Source organism: Salvelinus fontinalis, chromosome 11, assembly GCF_029448725.1.
Source record: "Salvelinus fontinalis isolate EN_2023a chromosome 11, ASM2944872v1, whole genome shotgun sequence".
In the NCBI taxonomy this organism is placed as follows: domain Eukaryota; kingdom Metazoa; phylum Chordata; class Actinopteri; order Salmoniformes; family Salmonidae; genus Salvelinus; species Salvelinus fontinalis.
Window position 1 is genome coordinate 6,662,088 of NC_074675.1, and position 27,701 is coordinate 6,689,788.

The 27,701-nt window shown below is 47.5% G+C and overlaps 1 protein-coding gene across 3 annotated transcripts in view; it reads left to right on the top strand.

Annotated features, from left to right (window-relative positions):
- Positions 1–565: 565 nt before the first annotated feature.
- Positions 566–27,701, top strand: part of LOC129864934 (tyrosine-protein phosphatase non-receptor type 12-like) — a 96,823-nt gene continuing 69,687 nt past the window's right edge. For 2 of the 3 annotated variants that reach the window (XM_055937269.1, XM_055937270.1), the window contains exon 1: positions 566–1,007. In XM_055937269.1, coding sequence (XP_055793244.1) covers positions 909–1,007 — 99 coding nt within the window. In that variant the 5' untranslated portion in view covers positions 566–908. The remainder of the gene's footprint in view (positions 1,008–27,701) is intronic. The other variant, XM_055937271.1, reaches the window with a different exon arrangement.

Sequence of the window (27,701 nt, forward strand, 5' to 3'; positions counted from 1 at the left end):
TACAGTACAAAATGAATCTGTCTCTCAAGTGACGTGAATGTGAGCGAAAGAGTGGTGTTTGTGAGAGAGAGGGAATGCACTGCCTGGCCTTTAATTTCTTAACCTCTACAGGTCAAGAATGCTTCCTGACACTGTGGGTGTCTGTGTATTGAGATCACAGAGGAAGACACAGTTAGACAGAAAAGAGACGGCTGAGGACACAGATCCATGTCCATGCCCAGTTGGATATTATTAGGCAACTGTATCATTTTAACCACATGAAAGATTGGTATTTTTTTTCGTAATCATTTCACAATATAGTGGAGAACTCTATGCACCAATCCATTGTAACAATTGCATTACAGTAAAACCTAAGAAGGAAGCGCTAAATAGAATTTAACCAATGAGAGAGAAGAACAGGAGACATAGTGATTGACGGGAGCGTCGCCCACTTAGTTTATTCACATTTTAGATTGACGTAACATATTGACCAATCACGTACTAATTTCTTGAAGCTACGGACCAATTATAGTAAGCCATTTAGTGAAATGGGCGTTAATGTTTCCAAGTGGCTTTAGGCCGACCGCAGTCAGTGTATTCTTGTATCTGACTTGTGAATGTGGCAACGGCGAGTCAAGGAGGGGTGAACCGGTGTTTGGATTTTTATATTCAAGTAACGATAGCTAGTTTATAGTCATAGCTTGTGCTATATATTTAGAAACAACAACGGAATCACGATTTTTGTTTGGACTATTATTGTGTAACCCGAAGAGAATATGAAAAATAACATGGGGCGGTAGGGGATGTTGAAATGATTATCTGCGAGGATTCATAGCACAAGCTATTTTTTTTTTTCGTTTTCCCCACTTTGGATTTATTTTACATACGGTGGGAAAGCCGGAAAAGCCGCCGGACAGCGGGCGGAGAGGATGGACCAGGCGAATATCCTGAGAAAGTTCATCCAAGAGGTCTGTGTTATGCGAGAAGGGGACCAGAAAGGAGAGGATAACTTCGGCAGTGACTTTATGGTGAGACCAGCCAGACATCCTTCCCTTCTCCCTCTCTCGAACACACACGAGCAGTTCTAACCTGTTTCTCAGCGCTAACCGACAAAAAGGTGATGTGTCGACTGTTTAGTTTCAACACAATGGATTCATGAGTTTTCAGTCGATAGTCTGCGTTAGTTTTTTGTTCCTCGTGATGCTGCCCTTTTGGCTTTTCCCGTGTGAAAGCTCCCTGCTAGGCGGCTTGCTATGCAATCCTGAGGGCGGAGGGACACATTTCTCGTGCAATTCCCTCGTACAAATCTCCAGGCTTGTAATTTAATGCGGCCTAAAATTGTCATATTTAGAAATGTGCATATTGCCTCCCTTCTAATCGGAAAGCAAATAGTTTTTCAGTACAGTACTTTAACGGTATCCAGTTCAATAATATAGGCGTGGGTACTAGGCGTCCCAAACCAGCCACGCGAGTGTAGTAATCGATGCGCTCTTGACTTTACGTTAGCAAGAGCTAACGTTAGCTGGTTACCTAGCTTGTCAAGCGTGCCTGTCAAACTTTCGTATTACCATGGCCTAAAATCCTAATGAACATGCTTGCTCGCTGCATGTTTTGAATATTGACAGTTTCATTGGGAGACGTCGATTAACTCAAGACCAGAAAGCTTTGTCAACTTACCTCCATTGACAGTAGGCTGGCTAGCTAGCATGAACCGAGTTGGCAATCGTGCTTTTCATCGTATTAATAACGTTAGCAGGAAATTATTTGGTTGGTAGATTGCCATATTCAATGGAAATACAAAACTGTTTATAAATAGACTACCGTATTTATCAGAAATAAACTGGAATGCGTGCATACCAGACATTGCTAACTGGGTGGCTAGCTGGCTAACTTTTCCCAAGTCCCACTCCCTAGTTACTTCTTTGTCCATGACTTCCGATTTCGTGTTTATCTCAATATATTGGTATTGTATTCTCCACATCATATTCCTGATATTACATAGCTGACATAATCAATCTGTATTCGTATCAATTTTCTGCGAGGATTTAGTGTTGAACAGAAAACGGGTTGGTATGTGGTGATGATCTGTCTGGCCTGTCCCAGCCAGTCAGACAACTATGTCGGTGGGGTCTGAAATAGGGAGTTGACGGATGTTGCGCAAGGATCAGGGACAGTGCGAAATTAGGATTGTGAAAGGAAGTGGTTTATAGCTGGGTTTCCCAAACTCTGCTCTTGGTCCCTCTGGGTAAGTGTTTTGGGTTTTGCCCTAGCACTACACAGCTGATTCAAATAATCAAACTTGATGACCAAAACCAAAACGTGCACCCAGGACCGTGTTTGGGAAACCCTGGTTTATAGCACGACATGCTCCACCGTTGTCACTGAGTTGTAACTACATATTGTTACTACACATGCTCAAGGTTGTTTAGAACGTTCCAATCCTCCCATTAAAATAGTAATGCAGTCTGACAAGATGTTAGCACCACTTGAAAGGTTCATGATGTTTAGGTTAGGCTGGCCGACACATGACCACCACCCTCAACATGTTATCTTTATTACCTGGAGCATTTTGGGGCCTTTTGTCCAACTCAGTCAGTTATAAATCCTCCCCTATCCTTGGCCCTGTTCTGACTGACTAGATGTAACTAACTTATCACCCAATGACTGATTGTATTGGCAACAACTAAAAATCCAATAGCCTGTGGTGAGAGGCCTGTTCAGTATTGACACGTTAATGTGTCTGCGTAGCAGAATACCACAGTAATCCACCACATGCAAATGAATACCAACAGTGGTTTATATTTTTTTATAAGCCTGAGGCGCTTGATAGCGGGTTGGTAGTGCACAACCTTTGACCAGGGCCCATAGGGTTATGGTGAGAAGTAGGGGACTAGTATGCATGGAGTAGGATGCCATTTTGGGTACACCCTAGGGTAAGTTGGAGGGGCGGCGGCAGGGCCCTATGACATACCTACTACTGTATTTAACTGCCACTCGCCTCTCAGAAAGCAGAGGTGATTTTAAGACACCAGCACATCACTGGAAGGCATGGCTGTCTGGAAATGGCCACAACAGTAACCATGTTTCTTTGTGAGACTGTCATGTTCAATGTCGGTCAGCATTGATTGATCCTAGCAAGCACTAAGAAGAATGTAGGCTAGGGAGGTTACATAGGGGCTAACTGAGCCCCCTTTATGATGTAGTGCTAGCCTGGGGTATGTGAATGTAGCTCAGCCTGGGCTATATCTTCTGGCCAATCAAAATGAACCTGAGTGAGCTCTGTCTGTCATAGCCAGGGGGCAGGAAGACAGGAGAGGGCCTGGGTTGCCATTCGTGTAAAGATGACATCCAGTGCTGGAGCTGTTGTTCATCACAATGTGAGGCTGTGTGTCATTGTGTTGTCTGATCTGACAACCTTCATACCAGTGCCAACAGAGAGTGGATGTGGATATGGAAGGGAGATGCTGGCTTTGGCATTATGATGGACAGACGGCTGAGATCAGGATCACAGGCCTCCCAATATATTATTCACACCCCGACCCGTGTGACCGAGAGGCCCGTGTGACCGAGAGGCCCGTGTGACCGAGAGGCCCGTGTGACCGAGAGGCCCGTGTGACCGAGAGGCCCGTGTGACCGAGAGGCCCGTGTGACCGAGAGGCCCGTGTGACCGAGAGGCCCGTGTGACCGAGAGACCAAGGCCCGTTGATGTGGTCTTGACACCGAGACCATATGACTGAGTCTCTGCCAGAGAGACACTCAAGAACATAAACCTGCCTGCCTACTTACCCACATCTACTGCAGTGATCAGGAGACAAGAGTTCCCTGACATCTACAGCAGGGAATTCAATAGTGAGGCGTGCCACACCAAATCTGGATAGAGGGGGTTAAATCTCCTACTGTCTGTCTACAGGGGTACCACCCTCACTACCATTAAACCAGTGTAGAGCTAGACTTGAGGCTCTACCAACTAGACTTGAGGCTATACCAACTAGACAAGAGGCTCTACCAACTAGACAAGAGGCTCTACCAACTAGACAAGAGGCTCTACCAACTAGACAAGAGGCTCTACCAACTAGACAAGAGGCTCTACCAACTAGACAAGAGGCTCTACCAACTAGACAAGAGGCTCTACCAACTAGACAAGAGGCTCTACCAACTAGACAAGAGGCTCTACCAACTAGACAAGAGGCTCTACCAACTAGACAAGAGGCTCTACCAACTAGACAAGAGGCTCTACCAACTAGACAAGAGGCTCTACCAACTAGACAAGAGGCTCTACCAACTAGACAAGAGGCAATACCAACTAATAAAGCTCTGTCTCTGGAAGTTTTAAGTGTGATATGAATCACTATGTTCATAGCCCTGTGAGACATGTATCTAGTCAGTTTTAAAGGGAAATGTCATGCTGAGTGGAAGGCATTTTAGGCTTGGGAAGGAAGGCCCATTTTCAGTGGATTAGTTGCAGGGAGCAGGCTAATGCTGCTCTTGTTAATCTGAGTAGATTTGTTTTTCTTTGTGTGTTTGTGTACACTAACATGCCGGCAGATGGATTGAGCTTTATTTTTGAGGAACTCCTGAAAAACAGGCTGCAGTTGAGCAACTACAGAGGCTGGCATGTGTGAGAAGTAGGCTGGCTAGCTAGCTACTGTGTGTGAGAAGTAGGCTGGCTAGCTAGCTACTGTGTGTGAGAAGTAGGCTGGCTAGCTAGCTACTGTATGTGAGAAGTAGGCTGGCTAGCTAGCTACTGTGTGTGAGAAGTAGGCTGGCTAGCTAGCTACTGTGTGTGAGAAGTAGGCTGGCTAGCTAGCTACTGTGTGTGAGAAGTAGGCTGGCTAGCTAGCTACTGTGTGTGAGAAGTAGGCTGGCTAGCTAGCTACTGTGTGTGAGAAGTAGGCTGGCTAGCTAGCTACTGTGTGTAAGAAGTAGGCTGGCTAGCTAGCTACTGTGTGTGAGAAGTAGGCTGGCTAGCTAGCTACTGTGTGTGAGAAGTAGGCTGGCTAGCTAGCTACTGTGTGTGAGAAGTAGGCTGGCTAGCTAGCTACTGTGTGTGAGAAGTAGGCTGGCGAGCTAGCTACTGTGTGTGAGAAGTAGGCTGGCTAGCTAGCTACTGTGTGTGAGAAGTAGGCTGGCGAGCTAGCTACTGTGTGTGAGAAGTAGGCTGGCTAGCTAGCTACTGTGTGTGAGAAGTAGGCTGGCTAGCTAGCTACTGTGTGTGAGAAGTAGGCTGGCTAGCTAGCTACTGTGTGTGAGAAGTAGGCTGGCTAGCTAGCTACTGTGTGTGAGAAGTAGGCTGGCTAGCTAGCTACTGTGTGTGAGAAGTAGGCTGGCTAGCTAGCTACTGTGTGTGAGAAGTAGGCTGGCTAGCTAGCTACTGTGTGTGAGAAGTAGGCTGGCTAGCTAGCTACTGTGTGTAAGAAGTAGGCTGGCTAGCTAGCTACTGTGTGTGAGAAGTAGGCTGGCTAGCTAGCTACTGTGTGTGAGAAGTAGGCTGGCTAGCTAGCTACTGTGTGTGAGAAGTAGGCTGGCTAGCTAGCTACTGTGTGTGAGAAGTAGGCTGGCTAGCTAGCTACTGTGTGTGAGAAGTAGGCTGGCTAGCTAGCTACTGTGTGTGAGAAGTAGGCTGGCTAGCTAGCTACTGTGTGTGAGAAGTAGGCTGGCGAGCTAGCTACTGTGTGTGAGAAGTAGGCTGGCTAGCTAGCTACTGTGTGTGAGAGATTGCATTCCGGTGACTCCAGCACTTAGCATGATTCAGGAGCTCTTGCACCCTACCCCACATATTTGTCAAGCTCCTATCATCACACATGCTGAGCAGGGAGGAAGCTCCCCTGTTACACACTGGTACAGAGCCCCATATATCTCCTGTATCGAGAGCCCCGTATTTCCCCTGTGTCGAGAACCCCGTATTTCCCCCTGTATCGAGAACCCCGTATTTCCCCCTGTATCGAGAGCCCCGTATTTCCCCCTGTATCGAGAGCCCCGTATTTCCCCCTGTATCGAGAGCCCCGTATTTCCCCCTGTATCGAGAGCCCCGTATTTCCCCCTGTATCGAGAGCCCCGTATTTCCCCCTGTATCGAGAGCCCCGTATTTCCCCCTGTATCGAGAGCCCCGTATTTCCCCCTGTATCGAGAGCCCCGTATTTCCCCCTGTATCGAGAGCCCCGTATTTCCCCCTGTATCGAGAGCCCCGTATTTCCCCCTGTATCGAGAGCCCCGTATTTCCCCCTGTATCGAGAGCCCCGTATTTCCCCCTGTATCGAGAGCCCCGTATTTCCCCCTGTATCGAGAGCCCCGTATTTCCCCCTGTATCGAGAGCCCCGTATTTCCCCCTGTATCGAGAGCCCCGTATTTCCCCCTGTATCGAGAGCCCCGTATTTCCCCCTGTATCGAGAGCCCCGTATTTCCCCCTGTATCGAGAGCCCCGTATTTCCCCCTGTATCGAGAGCCCCGTATTTCCCCCTGTATCGAGAGCCCCGTATTTCCCCCTGTATCGAGAGCCCCGTATTTCCCCCTGTATCGAGAGCCCCGTATTTCCCCCTGTATCGAGAGCCCCGTATTTCCCCCTGTATCGAGAGCCCCGTATTTCCCCCTGTATCGAGAGCCCCGTATTTCCCCCCCATGTCCTCCATGTCTGCATGCTAAGTAAGCCCCCAGTCACCATGGTTATAGGAAGCTGGCTAGTTAGCATAGCGATGTGCTACAGTTAGCTGTCTTTGATGTGCTCCTGGGTAATCAGCTTGATGAGGTGGAGAGGAGAGCTGCTATCCCAACACACATATGTACACACTAGGGGTGTAACGGTTCACCGGGTATTGCGGTTTTGGGGTCACGGTTGTCTGTGTTGTGAAGTCATTCACTATGTCCCTGGCGTTGTCTGTCTGTTGGGACATCATTCACTATGTCCCTGGTGTTGTCTGTCTGTTGGGACATCATTCACTATGTCCCTGGCGTTGTCTGTCTGGTGGGACATCATTCACGATGTCCCTGGCGTTGTCTGTCTGATGTGACATCATTCACTATGTCCCTGGCGTTGTCTGTCTGTTGGGACATCATTCACTATGTCCCTGGCGTTGTCTGTCTGTTGGGACATCATTCACTATGTCCCTGGCGTTGTCTGTCTGATGTGACATCATTCACTATGTCCCTGGCGTTGTCTGTCTGTTGGGACATCATTCACTATGTCCCTGGCGTTGTCTGTCTGTTGGGACATCATTCACTATGTCCCTGGCGTTGTCTGTCTGGTGAGACAAGGATTGTTATGTTGGGCCTCTCAAGTAGAAGTCTAAAAAGTTGGACCAGTTTCAAAATGGACCTGGGCCTTTCCCAACCAGACAAACATGCATAAATAAATTTTTCAATATAGAGACCTGTTCCGAACGGACCTGAGGACATCCAGTTCCGTATAGACATGGTTGGATCCGAGGTGGGGGGAAGCAGCAGTCAGTTTGTAAGCTACTTTATTAACCAGAGCAGAAACAGCGCTAGGGAGAACAGGCGAAGGAGGGGCCTTGCAGTGTCCCCTGAGTGATTAACACAGGAGCATGGAGGGAGAGAGAGGCAGACAGCAAGCAACCAAACACCACTGCGCCCGGCCACTGCGCTACCTAGTTAGTTAGTCAGCTAGTGTTTTTGTTTGATCACCATTCCACACCTCTAAGGTTAAACAGTGATCAGAGCACTACAGTGTTGTTCTTCCCTGTTTTATTTGATATATAGTCTAGACCCTACGTTTAGATTAGTAATCTCTCTGTGCATAGTGTAATCTCTCTGTGCATAGTGTAATCTCTCTGTGCATAGTGTAATCTCTCTGTGCATAGTGTAATCTCTCTGTGCATAGTGTAATCTCTCTGTGCATAGTGTAATCTCTCTGTGCATAGTGTAATCTCTCTGTGCATAGTGTAATCTCTCTGTGCATAGTGTAATCTCTCTGTGCATAGTGTAATCTCTCTGTGCATAGTGTAATCTCTCTGTGCATCGTGTAATCTCTCTGTGCATAGTGTAATCTCTGTCTCCATGTGAGGCGTAGGTGTGCAGTGTAAACACATGAGTGATGACAGGAGACTGTCCTGCTGGAGGTAATGCATCACCACTGCCATGATAATCTGACGCCTGCTCAGCCCTGCTGTGCCTCGCATACAAATCCATGAATATGACCTTCAGAGAAGGTGTGTCTGGGGTTGCTGTGCACCCCAGAGAGTAGGTCTGAGGATTCTTCCTCTGTGATAGTCACTACTGACTGTGAGATTATGGTAGTGACTACATGAACCACAGCCTAAGTGCTAAAAATGCTGAGCTATTTAAACAGGATGAAATTTAAAAAATCCCAGAAATGTTCCATACGCACCAAAAGCTTATTCATCTCATTTGTTTACATCCCTGTTGGTGAGCATGTCTCCTTTTTCCAAGATAATCCATCCACCTGACTGGTGTGGCATATCAAGAAGCTTATTAAACAGCATGATCATTACACAGGTGCACCTTGTGCTAGGGACAATAAAAGGCTTCTTTAAAATGTGCAGTTTTGTCACACGACCCCACAAATTTTAAGTTAGCATGTTGACTGCAGGAATGTCCACCAGAGCTGTTGCCAGATAATTGGATGTTCATTTCTCTATCTCTACATTTCTCTACCATAAACTGCCTCCAGCTTCGTTTTAGAGAATTTGGCAGTATGGCCAACCGGCCTCACAACTGCAGACCACGTGTAACCACACCAGCCCAGGACCTCCACATCCAGCTTCTTCACCTGCGGAATCTTCTGAGGGGGGGTGCTTGAGGTGCTAATGAGTATTTCTGTCTGTAATAAAGCCCTTTTTTGGGGATAAACTCATTCTGATAGGCTGGGCCTTGCCCACCTATGGCTGCACCCCTGCCCAGTCATGTGAAATCCATATATTAGGGCCTAATGAATTTAATTGACTGATTTCCTTGTATGAACTATAACTCAGTAAAAGCTTTGAAATTGCTGCATGTTGCGGTTATATATTTTTTGTTCAGTGTACTTTCCCTTCTCGTAGATGTTTATCCCCCCCCCCGGGCGACTACTGAAGGGAGACCGTGAGATCCAGTCGGTAGTTGTGCTTTACCCCCCCCCGGGCGACTACTGTGAGATCAGACCAGTAGTTGAGCAGACCATGTCAAACACAATGACCGTATACACGGAGGATACCAAACACAATGACCGTATACACGGAGGATACCAAACACAATGACCGTATACACGGAGGATACCAAACACAATGACCGTATACACGGAGGATACCAAACACAATGACCGTATACACGGAGGATACCAAACACAATGACCGTATACACGGAGGATACCAAACACAATGACCGTATACACGGAGGATACCAAACACAATGACCGTATACACGGAGGATACCAAACACCAAGAACACTTCTCTAATATTTAGTTGCACCCCCTTTGCCCTCAGAACAGCCTCAATTCATTGGGTCATGGACTCTACAAGGTGTCGAAAGAGTTCTGGCCCATGTTGACTCTAATGCTTCCTACAGTTGTGTCAAGTTGGCTGGATGTCCTTTGGGTGGTGGACCATTCTTGATACACACGGGAAACTTGAGCGTGAAAACCCCAGCAGCGTTGCAGTTCTCCTTACACCGTTCAAAGGCACTTAATTATTTTGTCTTTCCCATTCAGCTTCTGAGTGACACACATACACAATCCATGTCTCAATTTTCTCAAGGCATAAAAATCCATCTTTAACCTGTCTCCTCCCCTTTCATCTACACTGATTGAAGTGGATTTAACTGGTGACATCAATAAGGGATCATATCTTTCACCTGAGTTCACCTGGTCAGTCTGTCATGGAAAGTGTTCTTAATGTTTTGTACACTCAGTGTATCCTGTATATCAATAAGGAGTGGGGGAAAAGTTGCCTGTGCATTGATAAGCAAATCAAAGGCGGCATTAACAATAAGTAATCAAATAATTATGGAACTTCTAAAAGCTTATTTCACACCATAGCTTGCTGAATTTACAAGTTAACGTTTCTTTCATTTGGATTTTGGCACAAATGAAAATGTGACTGACTCGCCCATGGATTGATGGTCCAGCATTGTTTCAATGAAAAGTTTCGGCGTTGGATTAGCTATGTGCGACATGCCCAGTTACATGCCTGCCCAGTTACATGCCTGCCCAGTTACATGCCTGCCCAGTTACATGCCTGCCCAGTTACATGCCTGCCCAGTTACATGCCTGCCCAGTTACATGCCTGCCCAGTTACATGCCTGCCCAGTTACATGCCTGCCCAGTTACATGCCTGCCCAGTTACATGCCTGCCCAGTTACATGCCTGCCCAGTTACATGCCTGCCCAGTTACATGCCTGCCCAGTTACATGCCTGCCCAGTTACATGCCTGCCCAGTTACATGCCTGCCCAGTTACATGCCTGCCCAGTTACATGCCTGCCCAGTTACATGCCTGCCCAGTTACATGCCTGCCCAGTTACATGCCTGCCCAGTTACATGCCTGCCCAGTTACATGCCTGCCCAGTTACATGCCTGCCCAGTTACATGCCTGCCCAGTTACATGCCTGCCCAGTTACATGCCTGCCCAGTTACATGCCTGCCCAGTTACATGCCTGCCCAGTTACATGCCTGCCCAGTTACATGCCTGCCCAGTTACATGCCTGCCCAGTTACATGCCTGCTAGAGTTAGAAGCAGGTGGATGAGCAATACCCATCGTCGTGGTACTGATGAAGCCTGAGCTGGAATGTGAAGCTAACTGAAGCTGGCTAGCTTTAGAAAAGCCAGAGTAGATGTAGCTTGCTTCGTAGGAAACCCCCTCTGGAAACAAACAGGTGTGTGTTTATTTGCTGAAATGTGTGCAGATACCCGGCTACTGAAAGGGACAGGCGGCTATTTGAGACTGCGTTTGAATGGAACTTTTACGGTGTTTCTGCTGTGCAAGTGATTTAGAATTCTGTGTGTGTGTGTGTGGACGTCACAGCGTGTCGTTGGAAGCTTTAGTGGGATCAAAGCTGACCCATAAAGTTAGAACAGTCCCAGAGCCTGTCTGAGCTCCACGGATTCTAATCCCCAGGAAATGATGCTGTAATGCCCCTCTGACCGTCTAACCACTTGGCCCTTGCTTGGTCCGTGTGTTTCCTCATGATCATAGAGAAAGTGTCTGTGTGAGATGGAGGAGTGTGAACTGATTCACTAAAGTGTATTAATAGGTTAATGGGTGACTAGGCTGAGGTCTATTTGGATGTTTGTTGACCTAGTCTTATGACAGAGTACAGTACTGGTATTCTATTTGACAATCCACAGTCACATCGGATTGAGGGAGATGGAGGGAAGGAGCTAGATAGAGGGGATAGAGCAGGCCATTAGAGACGGTCTGTGACCTCCAGCACCCTCTTCCTCCTCTTCTGTTCAGCACTGCTTTGATGTCTGGGCCAGTGGGTCCTCTCATGATTTCATTCACTTCTTCTAAAACACAATAGCACACATACTGCTGTGTGTTAGAGTGTATGTGTTTATTGCCTGGGGCGTTGTCTGTCTGACCGTCAGACTGTCTGTCTGTCTGTCAGGGTCCAGGAGAGTCTAGGACGGCACACGGCTGCTGCCTCTCCTCCTCCCTCTGTTTCCCTCCTATACTGACTGACTGGATATTTAGATGGTATATTTAGCTATATTCTACTGTATAGACCTGACTGACTGGATATTTAGATGGTATATTTAGCTATATTCTACTGTATAGACCTGACTGAGTGGATATTTAGATGGTATATTTAGCTATATTCTACTGTATAGACCTGACTGAGTGGATATTTAGATGGTATATTTAGCTATATTCTACTGTATAGACCTGACTGACTGGATATTTAGATGGTATATTTAGCTATATTCTACTGTATAGACCTGACTGACTGGATATTTAGATGGTATATTTAGCTATATTCTACTGTATAGACCTGACTGACTGGATATTTAGATGGTATATTTAGCTATATTCTACTGTATAGACCTGACTGACTGGATATTTAGATGGTATATTTAGCTATAGTCTACTGTATAGACCTGACTGTGTGTGAGTGTTTTTAGGTTGGCACTGCAGTCAAGCCGGGCTAGAGGGAGAGAGGGAAGGAGAGAGGATCAAGCCCCTGCACCGCGCTGGTCTGTGTGACTCCTACTTCCTGTGTTTGGTCTGAACCCCCCCCCCCCCCCCCCCCGTTCTGTTCCGCCGCGTCCTCCACACACTCGCTGGTCCCATTTAAGAGAGGAAGCTATAAAGTCTGTCTGCTGAAGGTTCCCTTCTTGCCTCATACTGTTGCCTCTCCAGTCCACTGTCATGTGAGAAGTGACCAGCCTCTAACCCCCTAAGCCCTGTCAATGATAGCCTAGCCCGTGTGCCTCTTCATTCGTCTGTCTCACAGTACCAGTCAAAAGTTTGGACACACCTACTCATTCCAGGGTTTTTTAAATTTGACTATTTTCTACATTGTAGAATACTACATTGTACAATACTAGTGATGACATCAAAACGATCAAATAACACACATGGAATCATGTAGTAACCAAAAAATGATCTGGATTGACTGACCTTCATGTCTTAAAGTAATTATGGACTGTTGTTTCTCTTTGCTTATTTGAGTTGTTCTTGCCGTAATAGGGACAGGGTCTTTTACCAAATAGGGCTATCTTCTGTATACCACCCCTACCTTGTCACTACACAACTGATTGGCTCAAACGCATTAAGAAGGAAAGAAATTCCACACATTAACTTTTAACAAGGCACACCTGTTAATTGATATTCATTCCAGGTGACTACCTTATGAAGCTGGTTGAGAGAATGCCAAATGTGCAAAGCTGTTATCAAGGCAAAGGGTGGCTACTTTGAAGAATCTCAAATATACTTTGATTTGTTGAACACTTTTTTTGTTACTTCATTATTCCATATGTTATTTCATAGTTTTGATGTCTTCACTGTTATTCTACAATGTAGAAAATAGTACAAATTAAGAAAACCCTTGAGTTGAGTAGGTGTGTTCAAACGTGTGCTGTGTGTGTGTGTGCGTGTGTGTAACCAGGCCTGTAGGTGTGCTCTCTGCTCTTGTCTGCTGGCTCTATAATGGAACACTTTGCCCTGCGAGTCTTTTTCTTACAAACACACCAACAACATTCCTTCGTTTTATGTTGCCATTTGCATTACATTCCTGGAGCATAGAGGTCATGCATGCATCTCTCACCTCCTGCTGCGATGGCCCTTCTACTGACACAGACAGACAAGCACTCCGCAGCTCTTCAGGGACTTTTACAGTAGGATTCAACAGAATCCTGAAACAGAATTCAGCAGTAGGGTTCTGTAACAATGCTTCCCTTTTTCCTATCTAAATCCTTTATCTAGGAGTTTAGTGTATTTGTCAGGCTTTTAACTTAATCTCTCCTATTCACCCCTTCTCTCCTGTCAAAACCTGCTTACCTCTGTAGAAACGCACTCCTGTAAACATGCAGAATTGCTCTCCTGTAAACATGCAGAATTGCTCTCCTGTAAACACGCGGAAACGCTCTCCTGTACACACGCGGAAACGCTCTCCTGTAAACAGGCGGAAACGCTCTCCTGTAAACACGCGGAAACGCTCTCCTGTAAACACGCGGAAATATATACATATATTTGCAGAAACGACACAAATGCAGAAACGTATGTGTGTGTGGGGGGATATGTATGTGGGGGGATATGTATGTGGGCGTGGGGGGATATGTATGTGGGCGTGGGGGGATATGTATGTGGGCGTGGGGGGATATGTATGTGGGCGTGGGGGGATATGTATGTGGGCGTGGGGGGATATGTATGTGGGCGTGGGGGGATATGTATGTGGGCGTGGGGGGATATGTATGTGGGCGTGGGGGGATATGTATGTGGGCGTGGGGGGATATGTATGTTTGCATGCTTGAGTGAGACGGTGAATGTGAAAGGAAGTAGAAGTGTGTGTGCCAGAAAGCCGATGTAGGCTGGTGGAGGTCTAAACATGTGTACAATGCATTCGGAAAGTATTGAGGCCCCTTGACTGAGGCCCCTTGACTACGGACAAGTCCTTCGACTTCATGACTTAATTTTTGCTCTGACATGTACTGTCAACTGTGGGACCTTATAGAGAGGTGTGTGCCTTTCCAAATCAAGGCCAATCAATTGAAATTGAAAAGTTGAAGAAACATCTCAAGGATAATCAATGGAAACAGGATGCACCTGAAGTCAGTTTCCAGTCTCATAGCAAAGGGTCTGAATACTTCAATTATTTCTTTTTTTTGCCAAACATTTCTAAAAATGTGTTTTCACTTTGTCATTATAAGGTATTGTGTGTAGATTGAGGATTTAAAAAAAATGTATTTAATCAATTTTCTAATAAAGCTGTAACATAACAGAATGTGAAGGATTCTGAATACTTTCTGAGTGCACTGTATGGAAGTCTGAATAAAATAATTGTCTCCACGGATACGGTTGGATTTTGTCCAGGCTACTTTGAAGCAAGGTAAAACATGCCTCATATGTAGTAAAATGTTTAGGTTTCAAACTATTTAAGTAGCTATATGTTTTAAAATGAATTCTGCCTCCAGCTCATTGCAAAGTGGTGTGTGACGTGGTGATGAAGCCTGGCCCCCGTTGCCCGTTCATCTGAATGGCGAATGGGAAGCTCTTCAATTACCAGTTGAGAAATAATGAGTAGATCTTCTTAATCGTGGCCCAAAAACTATTTAAAAAATTGTTACGCAATGATTGTGTTTATAAAAACACCTTCTGACACACTTTCTGTTCCAAGGCTCTATCTGTATGCTGTGCACGATACATAACAAAGAAATGCACAGGCCAATTTAATTTCACTAAATGATGCAAATGAACCCGTAGTCCGATAAGTATGACTAGTGTGATCAACTGGTGTTTCCATCAACAATTGGCCGGTGCAAATTTAATTTATTAGCTTTTCAAAACAAACAAACAAAAATTCCGAAAGCCGGCTATTACTGGCTAACGAAAATCTTGGCGCTATAGTATGTCGTGAGAGGGCTTATGACGAGGTGCTGAAAATCTAGCCACTGGGCTGTGGAGCTGACCAGACAGGAAGTGGTGCTTGTAGCCAGTGATGTCGGAGGGCAGAACATCACGTCACACCAGAAAACGCCCTCTACTACAGTACATCCACAGGTGTTTCCTGTGGCCTGGCTGGCACTGAGCGCTGTGAACGACCCTTCACTAACACACAGATTGATGTTCACACACACACTCTCACACACACATCCTTCCTGTGCCCCCCCCCCTGCTACTCTGCCAAGTGGTGTACAGTAGTTCTACAGAACTGCCTTTGTGACTGTAGACCTCAGTGGAAAATCTCAGTAACCCACAGGCAACACCACACACACACACACACACACACACACACACACACACACACACACACACACACACACACACACACACACACACACACACACACACACACACACACACACACACACACACACACACTTGTCCAGCAGGCTGAGGCGTGGTCCCCTACTGATTTGCTGATGTAAGGAGAGACCCTGACTCAGGACAGTAACTACTGAGACTACTACAATAGTTATCTAAGGGAGGTCGTCTTGGCTATAATGTCAAGTCAGAACAAAGTTTCTCTTTTTGTTCTGTTTTCTTCCTGGTCCCGGGGCTGCTGGGAGCTGTGCTGGAGAGGAGGATGATGGATAATTAAGCAGAGCACTGCACTTCCTCCTCTGCCCCGTGCGTGTTGATGGGGCCCTATGGGGACGTCAGTAATTGGTCTTCTCTCTCTACACTGTTTCCTCCTCCCAGGTTTTTAGGGCGATTAGGGAAACAAGACTCTAGCTAGTGATGAACAGTCTTTTTTTACTGCTGTGGTGTGGGCTTGTGCACACACACTAGGCCAACTCACTTACACAGTCACTCAAACACATTCTGCTGTAGCTCAGTGATTTTCCATTGAAGCAGATGTGTGGAGAGAAATGTTCCAAGCTCTGGGTTGGTTCTACTCCAGTAGTACAGTGTGAGTTCTACGAGTCTCCAGTCATCACTTCACACTCGGCATGTTCTCACTGTGGCCTGCTGGGTGCAGCAACACCTCACCCAGGCCTGACACTGTGGCCTGCCGGGTACAGCAACACCTCACCCAGGCCTGACACTGTAGCCTGCTGGGTACAGCAACACCTCACCCAGGCCTGACACTGTGGCCTGCTGGGTACAGCAACACCTCACCCAGGCCCAACACTGTGGCCTGCTGGGCACAGCAACACCTCACCCAGGCCTGACACTGGCCTGCTGGGCACAGCAACACCTCACCCAGGCCTGACACTGTGGCCTGCTGGGTACAGCAACACCTCACCCAGGCCTGACACTGTGGCCTGCTGGGTACAGCAACACCTCACCCAGGCCTGACACTGTGGCCTGCTGGGCACAGCAACACCTCACCCAGGCCTGACACTGTGGCCTGCTGGGCACAGCAACACCTCACCCAGGCCTGACACTGTGGCCTGCTGGGTACAGCAACACCTCACCCAGGCCTGACACTGTGGCCTGCTGGGTACAGCAACACCTCACCCAGGCCTGACACTGTGGCCTGCTGGGCACAGCAACACCTCACCCAGGCCTAATGACAGATGTGGAGTCTCCCGCATTGTACAATGACACTTTCTTGCTCTTTCTCTCTCTCACTCTCACACACACTAGGCTAGCCTGTTGATGCTACTCTGCTGACTGTGATCTCTCCCAGTAGTTAGCACTAGGCTAGCCTGCTGATGCTAATCTGCTGACTGTGATCTCTCCCAGTAGTTAGCACTAGGCTAGCCTCCTGATGCTAATCTGCTGACTGTGTTCTCTCCCAGTAGCTAGCACTAGGCTAGCCTGCTGATGCTACTCTGCTGACTGTGTTCTCTCCCAGTAGCTAGCACTAGGCTAGCCTGCTGATGCTACTCTGCTGACTGTGTTCTCTCCCAGTAGCTAGCACTAGGCTAGCCTGCTGATGCTACTCTGCTGACTGTGATCTCTCCCAGTAGCTAGCACTAGGCTAGCCTGTTGATGCTACTCTGCTGACTGTGTTCTCTCCCAGTAGCTAGCACTAGGCTAGCCTGTTGATGCTACTCTGCTGACTGTGTTCTCTCCCAGTAGCTAGCACTAGGCTAGCCTGTTGATGCTACTCTGCTGACTGTGATCTCTCCCAGTAGCTAGCACTAGGCTAGCCTGCTGATGCTACTCTGCTGACTGTGATCTCTCCCAGTAGCTAGCACTAGGCTAGCCTGTTGATGCTACTCTGCTGACTGTGATCTCTCCCAGTAGCTAGCACTAGGCTAGCCTGCTGATGCTAATCTGCTGACTTTGTTCTCTCCCAGTAGCTAGCACTAGGCTAGCCTGCTGATGCTAATCTGCCGACTAAGGTACAGTAATGTCTCTGTTAGATGTTCTGCCTGGGGTAATGTTAATAATCATCATCATTATGTTTGTCCTAATGCTGCTGTTTCTGTTAGATGGTACAGATGATGAAAGTTAGCGTAGCGTCCTGCTGGCCTCATCTGACACTGCTGAATAGTAGCCTGCGCTAGAATGGTCTGGCTCAAACTGGGCAATGTCTGGGGAAGCCTTATCCTGGGATCTACATGCTCTAGCCAAGTCCTCTGACTATCAATAACTGTCTGTGACAACAATAATCTCAACAACAATAGTCAGCCAAAGACTTGGCCAAGTAGTCTAGGAAGTGGATGTGACGCTGCCTCAGATTGGTTGACACGGAATGTGAATGCAAGGGGCAACATTCTCCAATCTCCATGCAGACATGGGTCCTATCCTAATAGGCAACTGGATTGTATTGACATAAAGATGATAAATGATGGTGGAAGGTACAACACTCCATATAGGTCTGAACACTCTCTGTTTCTCTCTGGATGTAGATCAAAACATAGTGGTGTTTCAGTCAACCATAACCCCATCAGACAAGCCTCCCCTCTGGACCCTGCCTTACCCCAGAGAGAGAGAGCCCTGGGAGGGACTGCAGGGGGGAGACGGGGAGGGAGGTAGGTGGAGAGGTCCGCGTCACTTCCCCCTCTGCTTCGTGTATAGCGGTGACTTCACCAACAGGGCTCAATTAGCCCAAATGTGTCTCTGCTGCTGCTAAATATAGTAGAGTGACTCTGCCTGGAAGTCCAACCCCTCTAATACTGATGCTTAAGTTGATTACAGTTATAATAGGTGGAGAGGGAGAACAAGTTGACAATAGAGGCAGATGTGAAAGCCGTTAAACACACACCCCCATATACGTTAGTATAGAGACCGATGTAGACCGACGGAAAACCTGTCCGGTATCACGGAATCCAGACATTAAAACGGAATTCAACAATGTATTGAACTTAGAAGATAATGATAGGACGTGTTATCATGTAGTCAGATATAGGACTAGGACGTGTAGTCAGATTGTTATCATGTAGTCTGATAAAGGACTAGGACGTGTTATCATGTAGTCAGATATAGGACTAGGACGTGTTATCATGTAGTCAGATATAGGACTAGGACGTGTTATCATGTAGTCAGATATAGGACTAGGACGTGTTATCATGTAGTCAGATATAGGACTAGGACGTGTTATCATGTAGTCAGATATAGGACTAGGACGTGTTATCATGTAGTCAGATATAGGACTAGGACGTGTTATCATGTAGTCAGATATAGGACTAGGACGTGTTATCATGTAGTCAGATATAGGACTAGGACGTGTTATCAGTAGTCAGATATAGGACTAGGACGTGTTATCATGTAGTCAGATATAGGACTAGGACGTGTTATCATGTAGTCAGATATAGGACTAGGACGTGTTATCATGTAGTCAGATATAGGACTAGGACGTGTTATGTAGTCAGATATAGGACTAGGACGTGTAGTCAGATATAGGACTAGGACGCGTGTAGTCAGATATAGGACTAGGACGTGTTATCGTGTAGTCAGATATAGGACTAGGACGTGTGGAGTCAGATATAGGACTAGGACGTGTACGTGAGCAGATATAGGACTAGGACGTGTTATCGTGTAGTCAGATATAGGACTAGGACGTGTTATCGTGTAGTCAGATATAGGACTAGGACGTGTTATCATGTAGTCAGATATAGGACTAGGACGTGTTATCATGTAGTCAGATATAGGACTAGGACGTGTTATCATGTAGTCAGATATAGGACTAGGACGTTATCATGTAGTCAGATATAGGACTAGGACGTTATCGTGTAGTCAGATATAGGACTAGGACGTGTTATCGTGTAGTCAGATATAGGACTAGGACGTGTTATCGTGTAGTCAGATATAGGACTAGGACGTGTAGTCAGATATAGGACTAGGACGTGTAGTCAGATATAGGACTAGGACGTGTAGTCAGATATAGGACTAGGACGTGTAGTCAGATATAGGACTAGGACGTGTAGTCAGATATAGGACTAGGACGTGTAGTCAGATATAGGACTAGGACGTGTAGTCAGATATAGGATGTGTAGTCAGATATAGGACGTGTAGTCAGATATAGGACGTGTAGTCAGATATAGGACGTGTAGTCAGATATAGGACGTGTAGTCAGATATAGGACGTGTAGTCAGATATAGGACGTGTAGTCAGATATAGGACGTGTAGTCAGATCTAGGACGTGTAGTCAGATATAGGATGTGTAGTCAGATATATAGGACGTGTAGTCAGATATAGGACGTGTAGTCAGATATAGGACGTGTAGTCAGATATAGGACCGTGCCCTCGCCCCGACATCGGACGCGAAGCCAGATATAGGACGCTGTAGTCAGACATCAGCGACGTGTAGTCACGCATCGAAGCGACGTGTAGTCAGATCTAGGACGTGTAGTCAGATCTAGGACGTGTAGTCAGATCTAGGACGTGTAGTCAGATCTAGGACGTGTAGTCAGATCTAGGACGTGTAGTCAGATCTAGGACGTGTAGTCAGATCTAGGACGTGTAGTCAGATCTAGGACGTGTAGTCAGATCTAGGACGTGTAGTCAGATATAGGACTAGGACGTGTAGTCAGATATAGGACTAGGACGTGTAGTCAGATACAGGACTAGGATGTGTAGTCAGATACAGGACTAGGATGTGTAGTCAGATACAGGACCAGGACGTGTTATCACGTAGTCAGATCTAGGACGTGTAGTCAGATATAGGACGTGTAGTCAGATATAGGACTAGGACGTGTAGTCAGATATAGGACTAGGATGTGTAGTCAGATACAGGACTAGGATGTGTAGTCAGATACAGGACTAGGATGTGTAGTCAGATACAGGACTAGGATGTGTAGTCAGATACAGGACCAGGACGTGTTATCACGTGTAGTCAGATCTAGGACGTGTAGTCAGATCTAGGACGTGTAGTCAGATCTAGGACGTGTAGTCAGATCTAGGACGTGTAGTCAGATCTAGGACGTGTAGTCAGATCTAGGACGTGTCGTCAGATCTAGGACGTGTCGTCAGATCTAGGACGCGTCGTCAGATCTAGGACGCGTCGTCAGATCTAGGACGCGTCGTCAGATCTAGGACGCGTCGTCAGATCTAGGACGCGTCGTCAGATCTAGGACGCGTAGTCAGATCTAGGACGTGTAGTCAGATCTAGGACGTGTAGTCAGATCTAGGACTAGGATGTGTAGTCAGATACAGGACTAGGACGTGTAGTCAGATACAGGACTAGGATGTGTAGTCAGATACAGGACCAGGACGTGTTATCACGTAGTCAGATACAGGACCTGGACGTGTTATCACGTAGTCAGATACAGGACCTGGACGTGTATTCACGTAGTCAGATACAGGACCTGGACGTGTATTCATGTAGTCAGATACAGGACCGGGACATGTAGTCATATGGGTTCAGCCAGGGTTGTGACTGTCTGTTTATATGGGAGGACAGATTGAGAGGCGTTTGTTCGGATTAAGCTGCCTGACTGAGTCCATCTGTCTGACTGTCTGTGTGGGTGTCCTCTCCTCCATCATACTACTTCCTACTGCTGTAGCCCCAGAGCAGGGTGTTAGTTTTTACTGAGACTCCCCTGGAACACAACAGAGAGGTGTTAGTAGTTACTGAGACTCCCCTGGAACACAACAGAGAGGTGTTAGTAGTTACTGAGACTCCCCTGGAACACAACAGAGAGGTGTTAGTAGTTACTGAGACTCCCCTGGAACACAACAGAGGTGTTAGTCCTTACTGAGACTCCCCTGGAACACAACAGAGAGGTGTTAGTAGTTACTGAGACTCCCCTGGAACACAACAGAGAGGTGTTAGTCCTTACTGAGACTCCCCTGGAACACAACAGAGAGGTGTTAGTCCTTACTGAGACTCCCCTGGAACACAACAGAGGTGTTAGTAGTTACTGAGACTCCTCTGGAACACAACAGAGAGAGGTGTTAGTAGTTACTGAGACTCCCCTGGAACACAACAGAGAGGTGTTAGTAGTTACTGAGACTCCCCTGGAACACAACAGAGAGGTGTTAGTCCTTACTGAGACTCCCCTGGAACACAACAGAGAGGTGTTAGTAGTTACTGAGACTCCCCTGGAACACAACAGAGAGGTGTTAGTCCTTACTGAGACTCCCCTGGAACACAACAGAGGTGTTAGTAGTTACTGAGACTCCTCTGGAACACAACAGAGAGGTGTTAGTAGTTACTGAGACTCCCCTGGAACACAACAGAGGTGTTAGTAGTTACTGAGACTCCCCTGGAACACAACAGAGAGAGGTGTTAGTAGTTACTGAGACCCCCCTGGAACACAACAGAGAGAGGTGTTAGTAGTTACTGAGACTCCCCTGGAACACAACAGAGAGGTGTTAGTAGTTACTGAGACTCCCCTGGAACACAACAGAGAGGTGTTAGTAGTTACTGAGACTCCACTGGAACACAACAGAGAGGTGTTAGTAGTTACTGAGACTCCCCTGGAACACAACAGAGAGGTGTTAGTAGTTACTGAGACTCCCCTGGAACACAACAGAGGTGTTAGTCCTTACTGAGACTCCCCTGGAACACAACAGAGAGGTGTTAGTAGTTACTGAGACTCCCCTGGAACACAACAGAGAGGTGTTAGTAGTTACTGAGACTCCCCTGGAACACAACAGAGAGGTGTTAGTAGTTACTGAGACTCCCCTGGAACACAACAGAGAGAGAGCAGGGTAACTGTCTAAATAAGTAACTACATACGTGTGTGTGTGTGTGTTAGTGTTGACGTTTTGGCTAAGTGCCCACTGCTTCTGGGCCTAGCCCTCCCCCCCCCCCCCCAGTGTATTGTGGGTCAGTGATGGGGAAGGGCAGGCTGCACTTGGAGTTAGTTTCGTCTCATCTCTCTGCCTCTCATTGGGCTCCTGAGTGGCGCAGCGGTCTTAGGCACTGCATCTGAGTGCTAAAGGTGTGGTTCGACCCTGGTTCGATTCTAGGCTGTATCACAACCGACCGTGATTGGGAGTAGTGCGGCGCACAATTAGCCCAGCGTCGTTAGGGTTTGGCCGGGGTAGGCCATCATTGTAAATTGAAATGTGTTCTTAACTGACTTACCTAGTTAAATAAAGAATAAATAAATACATAAAAATACAATAAATTGTCTCTCCCTGGTAGCTGAAAACAGAGAGACATTCCACATGATGTCCTCTGCCATGTGTTTGTGTTGACATGTATTTCTGCCCCGTATAGACTTGGGCTGTTGTAAGTTTGTGGTGGTTGTTTAAATCTCTGCTGTTGTCTGACTGTCTGTCAGCCTGAGTACTTCAGTCAGGTTTGTGGTACGATCAGTCTTTGGAATAGTCTCTAGTCACGTGAGATATTGATGTTTTGCTGAAGTAGAGTGTCGAGAGCCAGAGAGACTGACCTATTTCTGTGTGTGTTTCTGAGTGTGTGCCTGTCTCTCTGTGTGTGTTTGTGTGTCCACTTGCACCAAGGTGACCCAGGATGTGCCCCCCCCCCCCCCCCCCCACACCCCCCCCACACCCATACTGGCTATCTGCCCACCTTCTGTAGTTTCCATGGAAACATATAGCCCCTGCTGCCAACCACCTTTGCCTTCCTACCGGAACAGAGACATCGCCTCGACCAATCAAAAAACTGTGCCAGACAGCATATGTACAAAAATAACCAATCAGATCGCAGCGCCGAGCCAAGCAGCCTGTTCTACCTACAAAGCCACATGGCTGTGAATAATTCAGGAGAAGGAAAACACAAGTAGTTACTGATTTACACTTCACACACACACACACACACACACACACACACACACACACACACACACACACACACACACACACACAGATATTGGTATGTGGTTACTTATTTAGTCAGAAGGAAAGTAGGTTACCCTGCCCTCGTTCTCTGTCTGTCTGAGGTGGCTATTTGGGGAGGAAGGAGGCATGATAATGAGAGGCCCAGCCACAGAGAGAGACAGGACCCAGCCACTGAGAGAGAGAGACAGGACCCAGCCACTGAGAGAGAGAGACAGGACCCAGCCACTGAGAGAGAGAGAAAGACAGGACCCAGCCACTGAGAGAGAGAGAGACAGGACCCAGCCACTGAGAGAGAGAGAGAGAGAGAGACAGGACCCAGCCACTGAGAGAGAGAGACAGGACCCAGCCACTGAGAGAGTGAGAAAGACAGGACCCAGCCACTGAGAGAGAGAGACAGGACCCAGCCACTGAGAGAGAGAGACAGGACCCAGCCACTGAGAGAGAGAGACAGGACCCAGCCACTGAGAGAGAGAGAAAGACAGGACCCAGCCACTGAGAGAGAGAGACAGGACCCAGCCACTGAGAGAGTGAGAAAGACAGGACCCAGCCACTGAGAGAGAGAGAAAGACAGGACCCAGCCACTGAGAGAGAGAGAAAGACAGGACCCAGCCACTGAGAGAGAGAGACAGGACCCAGCCACTGAGAGAGTGAGAGACAGGACCCAGCCACTGAGAGAGTGAGAAAGACAGGACCCAGCCACTGAGAGAGGAGAGACAGGACCCAGCCACTGAGAGAGAGAGAGAGAGAGACAGGACCCAGCCACTGAGAGAGAGAGAGAGAGACAGGACCCAGCCACTGAGAGAGAGAGAGACAGGACCCAGCCACTGAGAGAGAGAGAGAGAGACAGGACCCAGCTACTGAGAGAGAGAGACAGGACCCAGCCACTGAGAGAGAGAGAGACAGGACCCAGCCACTGAGAGAGAGAGAGAGAGACAGGACCCAGCTACTGAGAGAGAGAGACAGGACCCAGCCACTGAGAGAGACAGAACCCAGCTCTGAGGATGGTGGTCTGTCTCTCCAGTCTACCCTCAGGGAGGAGGGTCTTTGATTTTGGCAGACACAGCCTTAGGGCGTCGCCCCATCTCGCTCCGATCCATCTCACTGCAGCCCCCCGCAGGCGGAGAGGGGGATTTGGGACTGTTAAGGCAGAGGGAGGAAATTAGATGGAGAGAGGTGGTGGGGCATGGGAGAGCGAGTTGAGGACGGGGGGGGGGGGGGGGGTTGAGGACGGGGAGGAGGAGGTGGGAATCGTAGATGGGAGAGGAGACACGGTGCCAGAGGAGATTTGAGTTTAGGCATGCAGAGAGGATAGGGGAGGACGGCAAATCTGTTGGCGTTTTGCCTTGCTGCTCAGATGAGCTCAGGGGGGTGAGTCTGCTCAGGGGGGGTGAGTCTGCTCAGGGGGGTTGAGTCTGCTCAGGGGGGTTGAGTCTGCTCAGGGGGGGTGAGTCTGCTCAGGGGGGTTGAGTCTGCTCAGGAGGGGGGTTGAGTCTGCTCAGGAGGGGGGTTGAGTCTGCTCAGGAGGGGGGTTGAGTCTGCTCAGGAGGGGGGTTGAGTCTGCTCAGGAGGGGGGTTGAGTCTGCTCAGGAGGGGGGTTGAGTCTGCTCAGGAGGGGGGTTGAGTCTGCTCAAGGGGGGGGTGAGTCTGCTCAGGGGGGGGGTGAGTCTGCTCGGGGGGGGGGTGAGTCTGCTCGGGGGGGGGGTGAGTCTGCTCAGGGGGGGCGGGGGTGAGTCTGCTCAGGGGGGGGGGGGTCTGCTCAGGGGGGGGGTGGGGGGGGTGGGTCTGCTCAGGGGGGCTGAGTCTGCTCAGGGGGGCGAGGGGTAGTGTGTGTCACTGGTCTCCCCCAGTATTGCTCGGTGGCAGAAGTATTATAGTGGTAGTGCAGCTCACAGGAAGCTGGCCCTCACGCGCTCTCTCACAACAACACTGCCACTTCCTGTTGCACAGGGCTGAGAGGCAGGTTCAGAGAGAGAGGGAAGGGACAACGAGTGAGAAAGTGTTGTGGAGGCGCGTTACATATTTCCCTGTTTCTTTTTTCCTTCTACTGGCCTTGTCATTCTGTCTCTCTGCTCTTACTAGTCTCTTCTGTCAGCCGCAGCACAGAAAGTTCTCCAGGAGCCAGACTGAGACTGTTAGTGGAAATTGATCGACCGATAACATAATCAATTTACTTAGTTAGCTCCTTAAAATCTCTGACGTTCGTCCTCTCCTTTCTCTCTCCTCCTCGCTCCTTCAATTCTCTCTGTCTCTCGTTCGTCTGTTTGTTCTCCTTCTTTAGTTCCACTCTTGTTTCCTTTTGTGCTGCGTCCTCCAACGGGCTTCTCCATTGTGTGTGCTTGCGTCCTGTTCACGTGTGCTCAACTTTTCCGTAACCACGGAAGAGAGAGCAGTAAAACATGGTGGTCCGGCGTGGGAGCAGCAAAAGGGGGAAAACAACATTTTTCTTATGACTCCACCCACGATGTTCAGATTTGTTAAAATCTGTTTGATTTGGATCCCAATAAGAGAATAGCCTCCTTTTTATTTTACAGGAAAACACTCAGTTTATAAAGACGTGATTCTAGAAACTGTCTGACTCAGGGTTTTATGCAACACAATACGATCGGATAGATGTATCATTTTCTGTGACCAAAATAATTACCTTTTTTACAAGCCATGCAGCTGTATGCCCCAGTGGGGGGGGGGGGGGGTATTTGGCCCAAAGCCGGGTATCGTGGGCCCGGCAGCACAACACACAGATGTAATGTCTTAAGGGTTTCTCTAACGGACCTGCATTACATGACTGTCTAAAGGGTTTCTCTAATGGACCTGCATTACATGACTGTCTGAAGGGTTTCTCTAACGGACCTGCATTACATGACTGTCTGAAGGGTTTCTCTAACGGACCTGCATTACATGACTGTCTAAAGGGTTTCTCTAACGGACCTGCATTACATGACTGTCTAAAGGGTTTCTCTAATGGACCTGCATTACATGACTGTCTAAAGGACCTGCATTACATGACTGTCTAAAGGGTTTCTCTAATGGACCTGCATTACATGACTGTCTGAAGGGTTTCTCTAACGGACCTGCATTACATGACTGTCTGAAGGGTTTCTCTAACGGACCTGCATTACATGACTGTCTGAAGGGTTTCTCTAATGGACCTGCATTACATGACTGTCTAAAGGACCTGCATTACATGACTGTCTAAAGGGTTTCTCTAATGGACCTGCATTACATGACTGTCTAAAGGGTTTCTCTAATGGACCTGCATTACATGACTGTCTGAAGGGTTTCTCTAAAGGACCTGCATTACATGACTGTCTGAAGGGTTTCTCTAAAGGACCTGCATTACATGACTGTCTAAAGGGTTTCTCTAATGGACCTGCATTACATGACTGTCTAAAGGGTTTCTCTAATGGACCTGCATTACATGACTGTCTAAAGGACCTGCATTACATGACTGTCTAAAGGACCTGCATTACATGACTGTCTAATGGACCTGCATTACATGACTGTCTAATGGACCTGCATTACATGACTGTCTAAAGGACCTGCGTTACATGACTGTCTAAAGGACCTGCATTACATGACTGTCTAAAGGGTTTCTCTAATGGACCTGCATTACATGACTGTCTAAAGGGTTTCTCTAATGGACCTGCATTACATGACTGTCTAATGGACCTGCATTACATGACTGTCTAAAGGACCTGCATTACATGACTGTCTAAAGGACCTGCATTACATGACTGTCTAAAGGGTTTCTCTAAAGGACCTGCATTACATGACTGTCTAAAGGGTTTCTCTAACGGACCTGCATTACATGACTGTCTAACGGACCTGCATTACATGACTGTCTAAAGGGTTTCTCTAATGGACCTGCATTACATGACTGTCTGAAGGGTTTCTCTAATGGACCTGCATTGCATGACTGTCTAATGGACCTGCATTACATGACTGTCTAAAGGGTTTCTCTAATGGACCTGCATTACATGACTGTCTGAAGGGTTTCTCTAATGGACCTGCATTACATGACTGTCTGAAGGGTTTCTCTAATGGACCTGCATTACATGACTGTCTAAAGGGTTTCTCTAATGGACCTGCATTACATGACTGTCTAAAGGGTTTCTCTAATGGACCTGCATTACATGACTGTCTAAAGGACCTGCATTACATGACTGTCTAAAGGACCTGCATTACATGACTGTCTAATGGACCTGCATTACATGACTGTCTAATGGACCTGCATTACATGACTGTCTAAAGGGTTTCTCTAAAGGACCTGCATTACATGACTGTCTAAAGGACCTGCATTACATGACTGTCTAATGGACCTGCATTACATGACTGTCTAATGGACCTGCATTACATGACTGTCTAAAGGGTTTCTCTAATGGACCTGCATTACATGACTGTCTGAAGGGTTTCTCTAATGGACCTGCATTGCATGACTGTCTAATGGACCTGCATTACATGACTGTC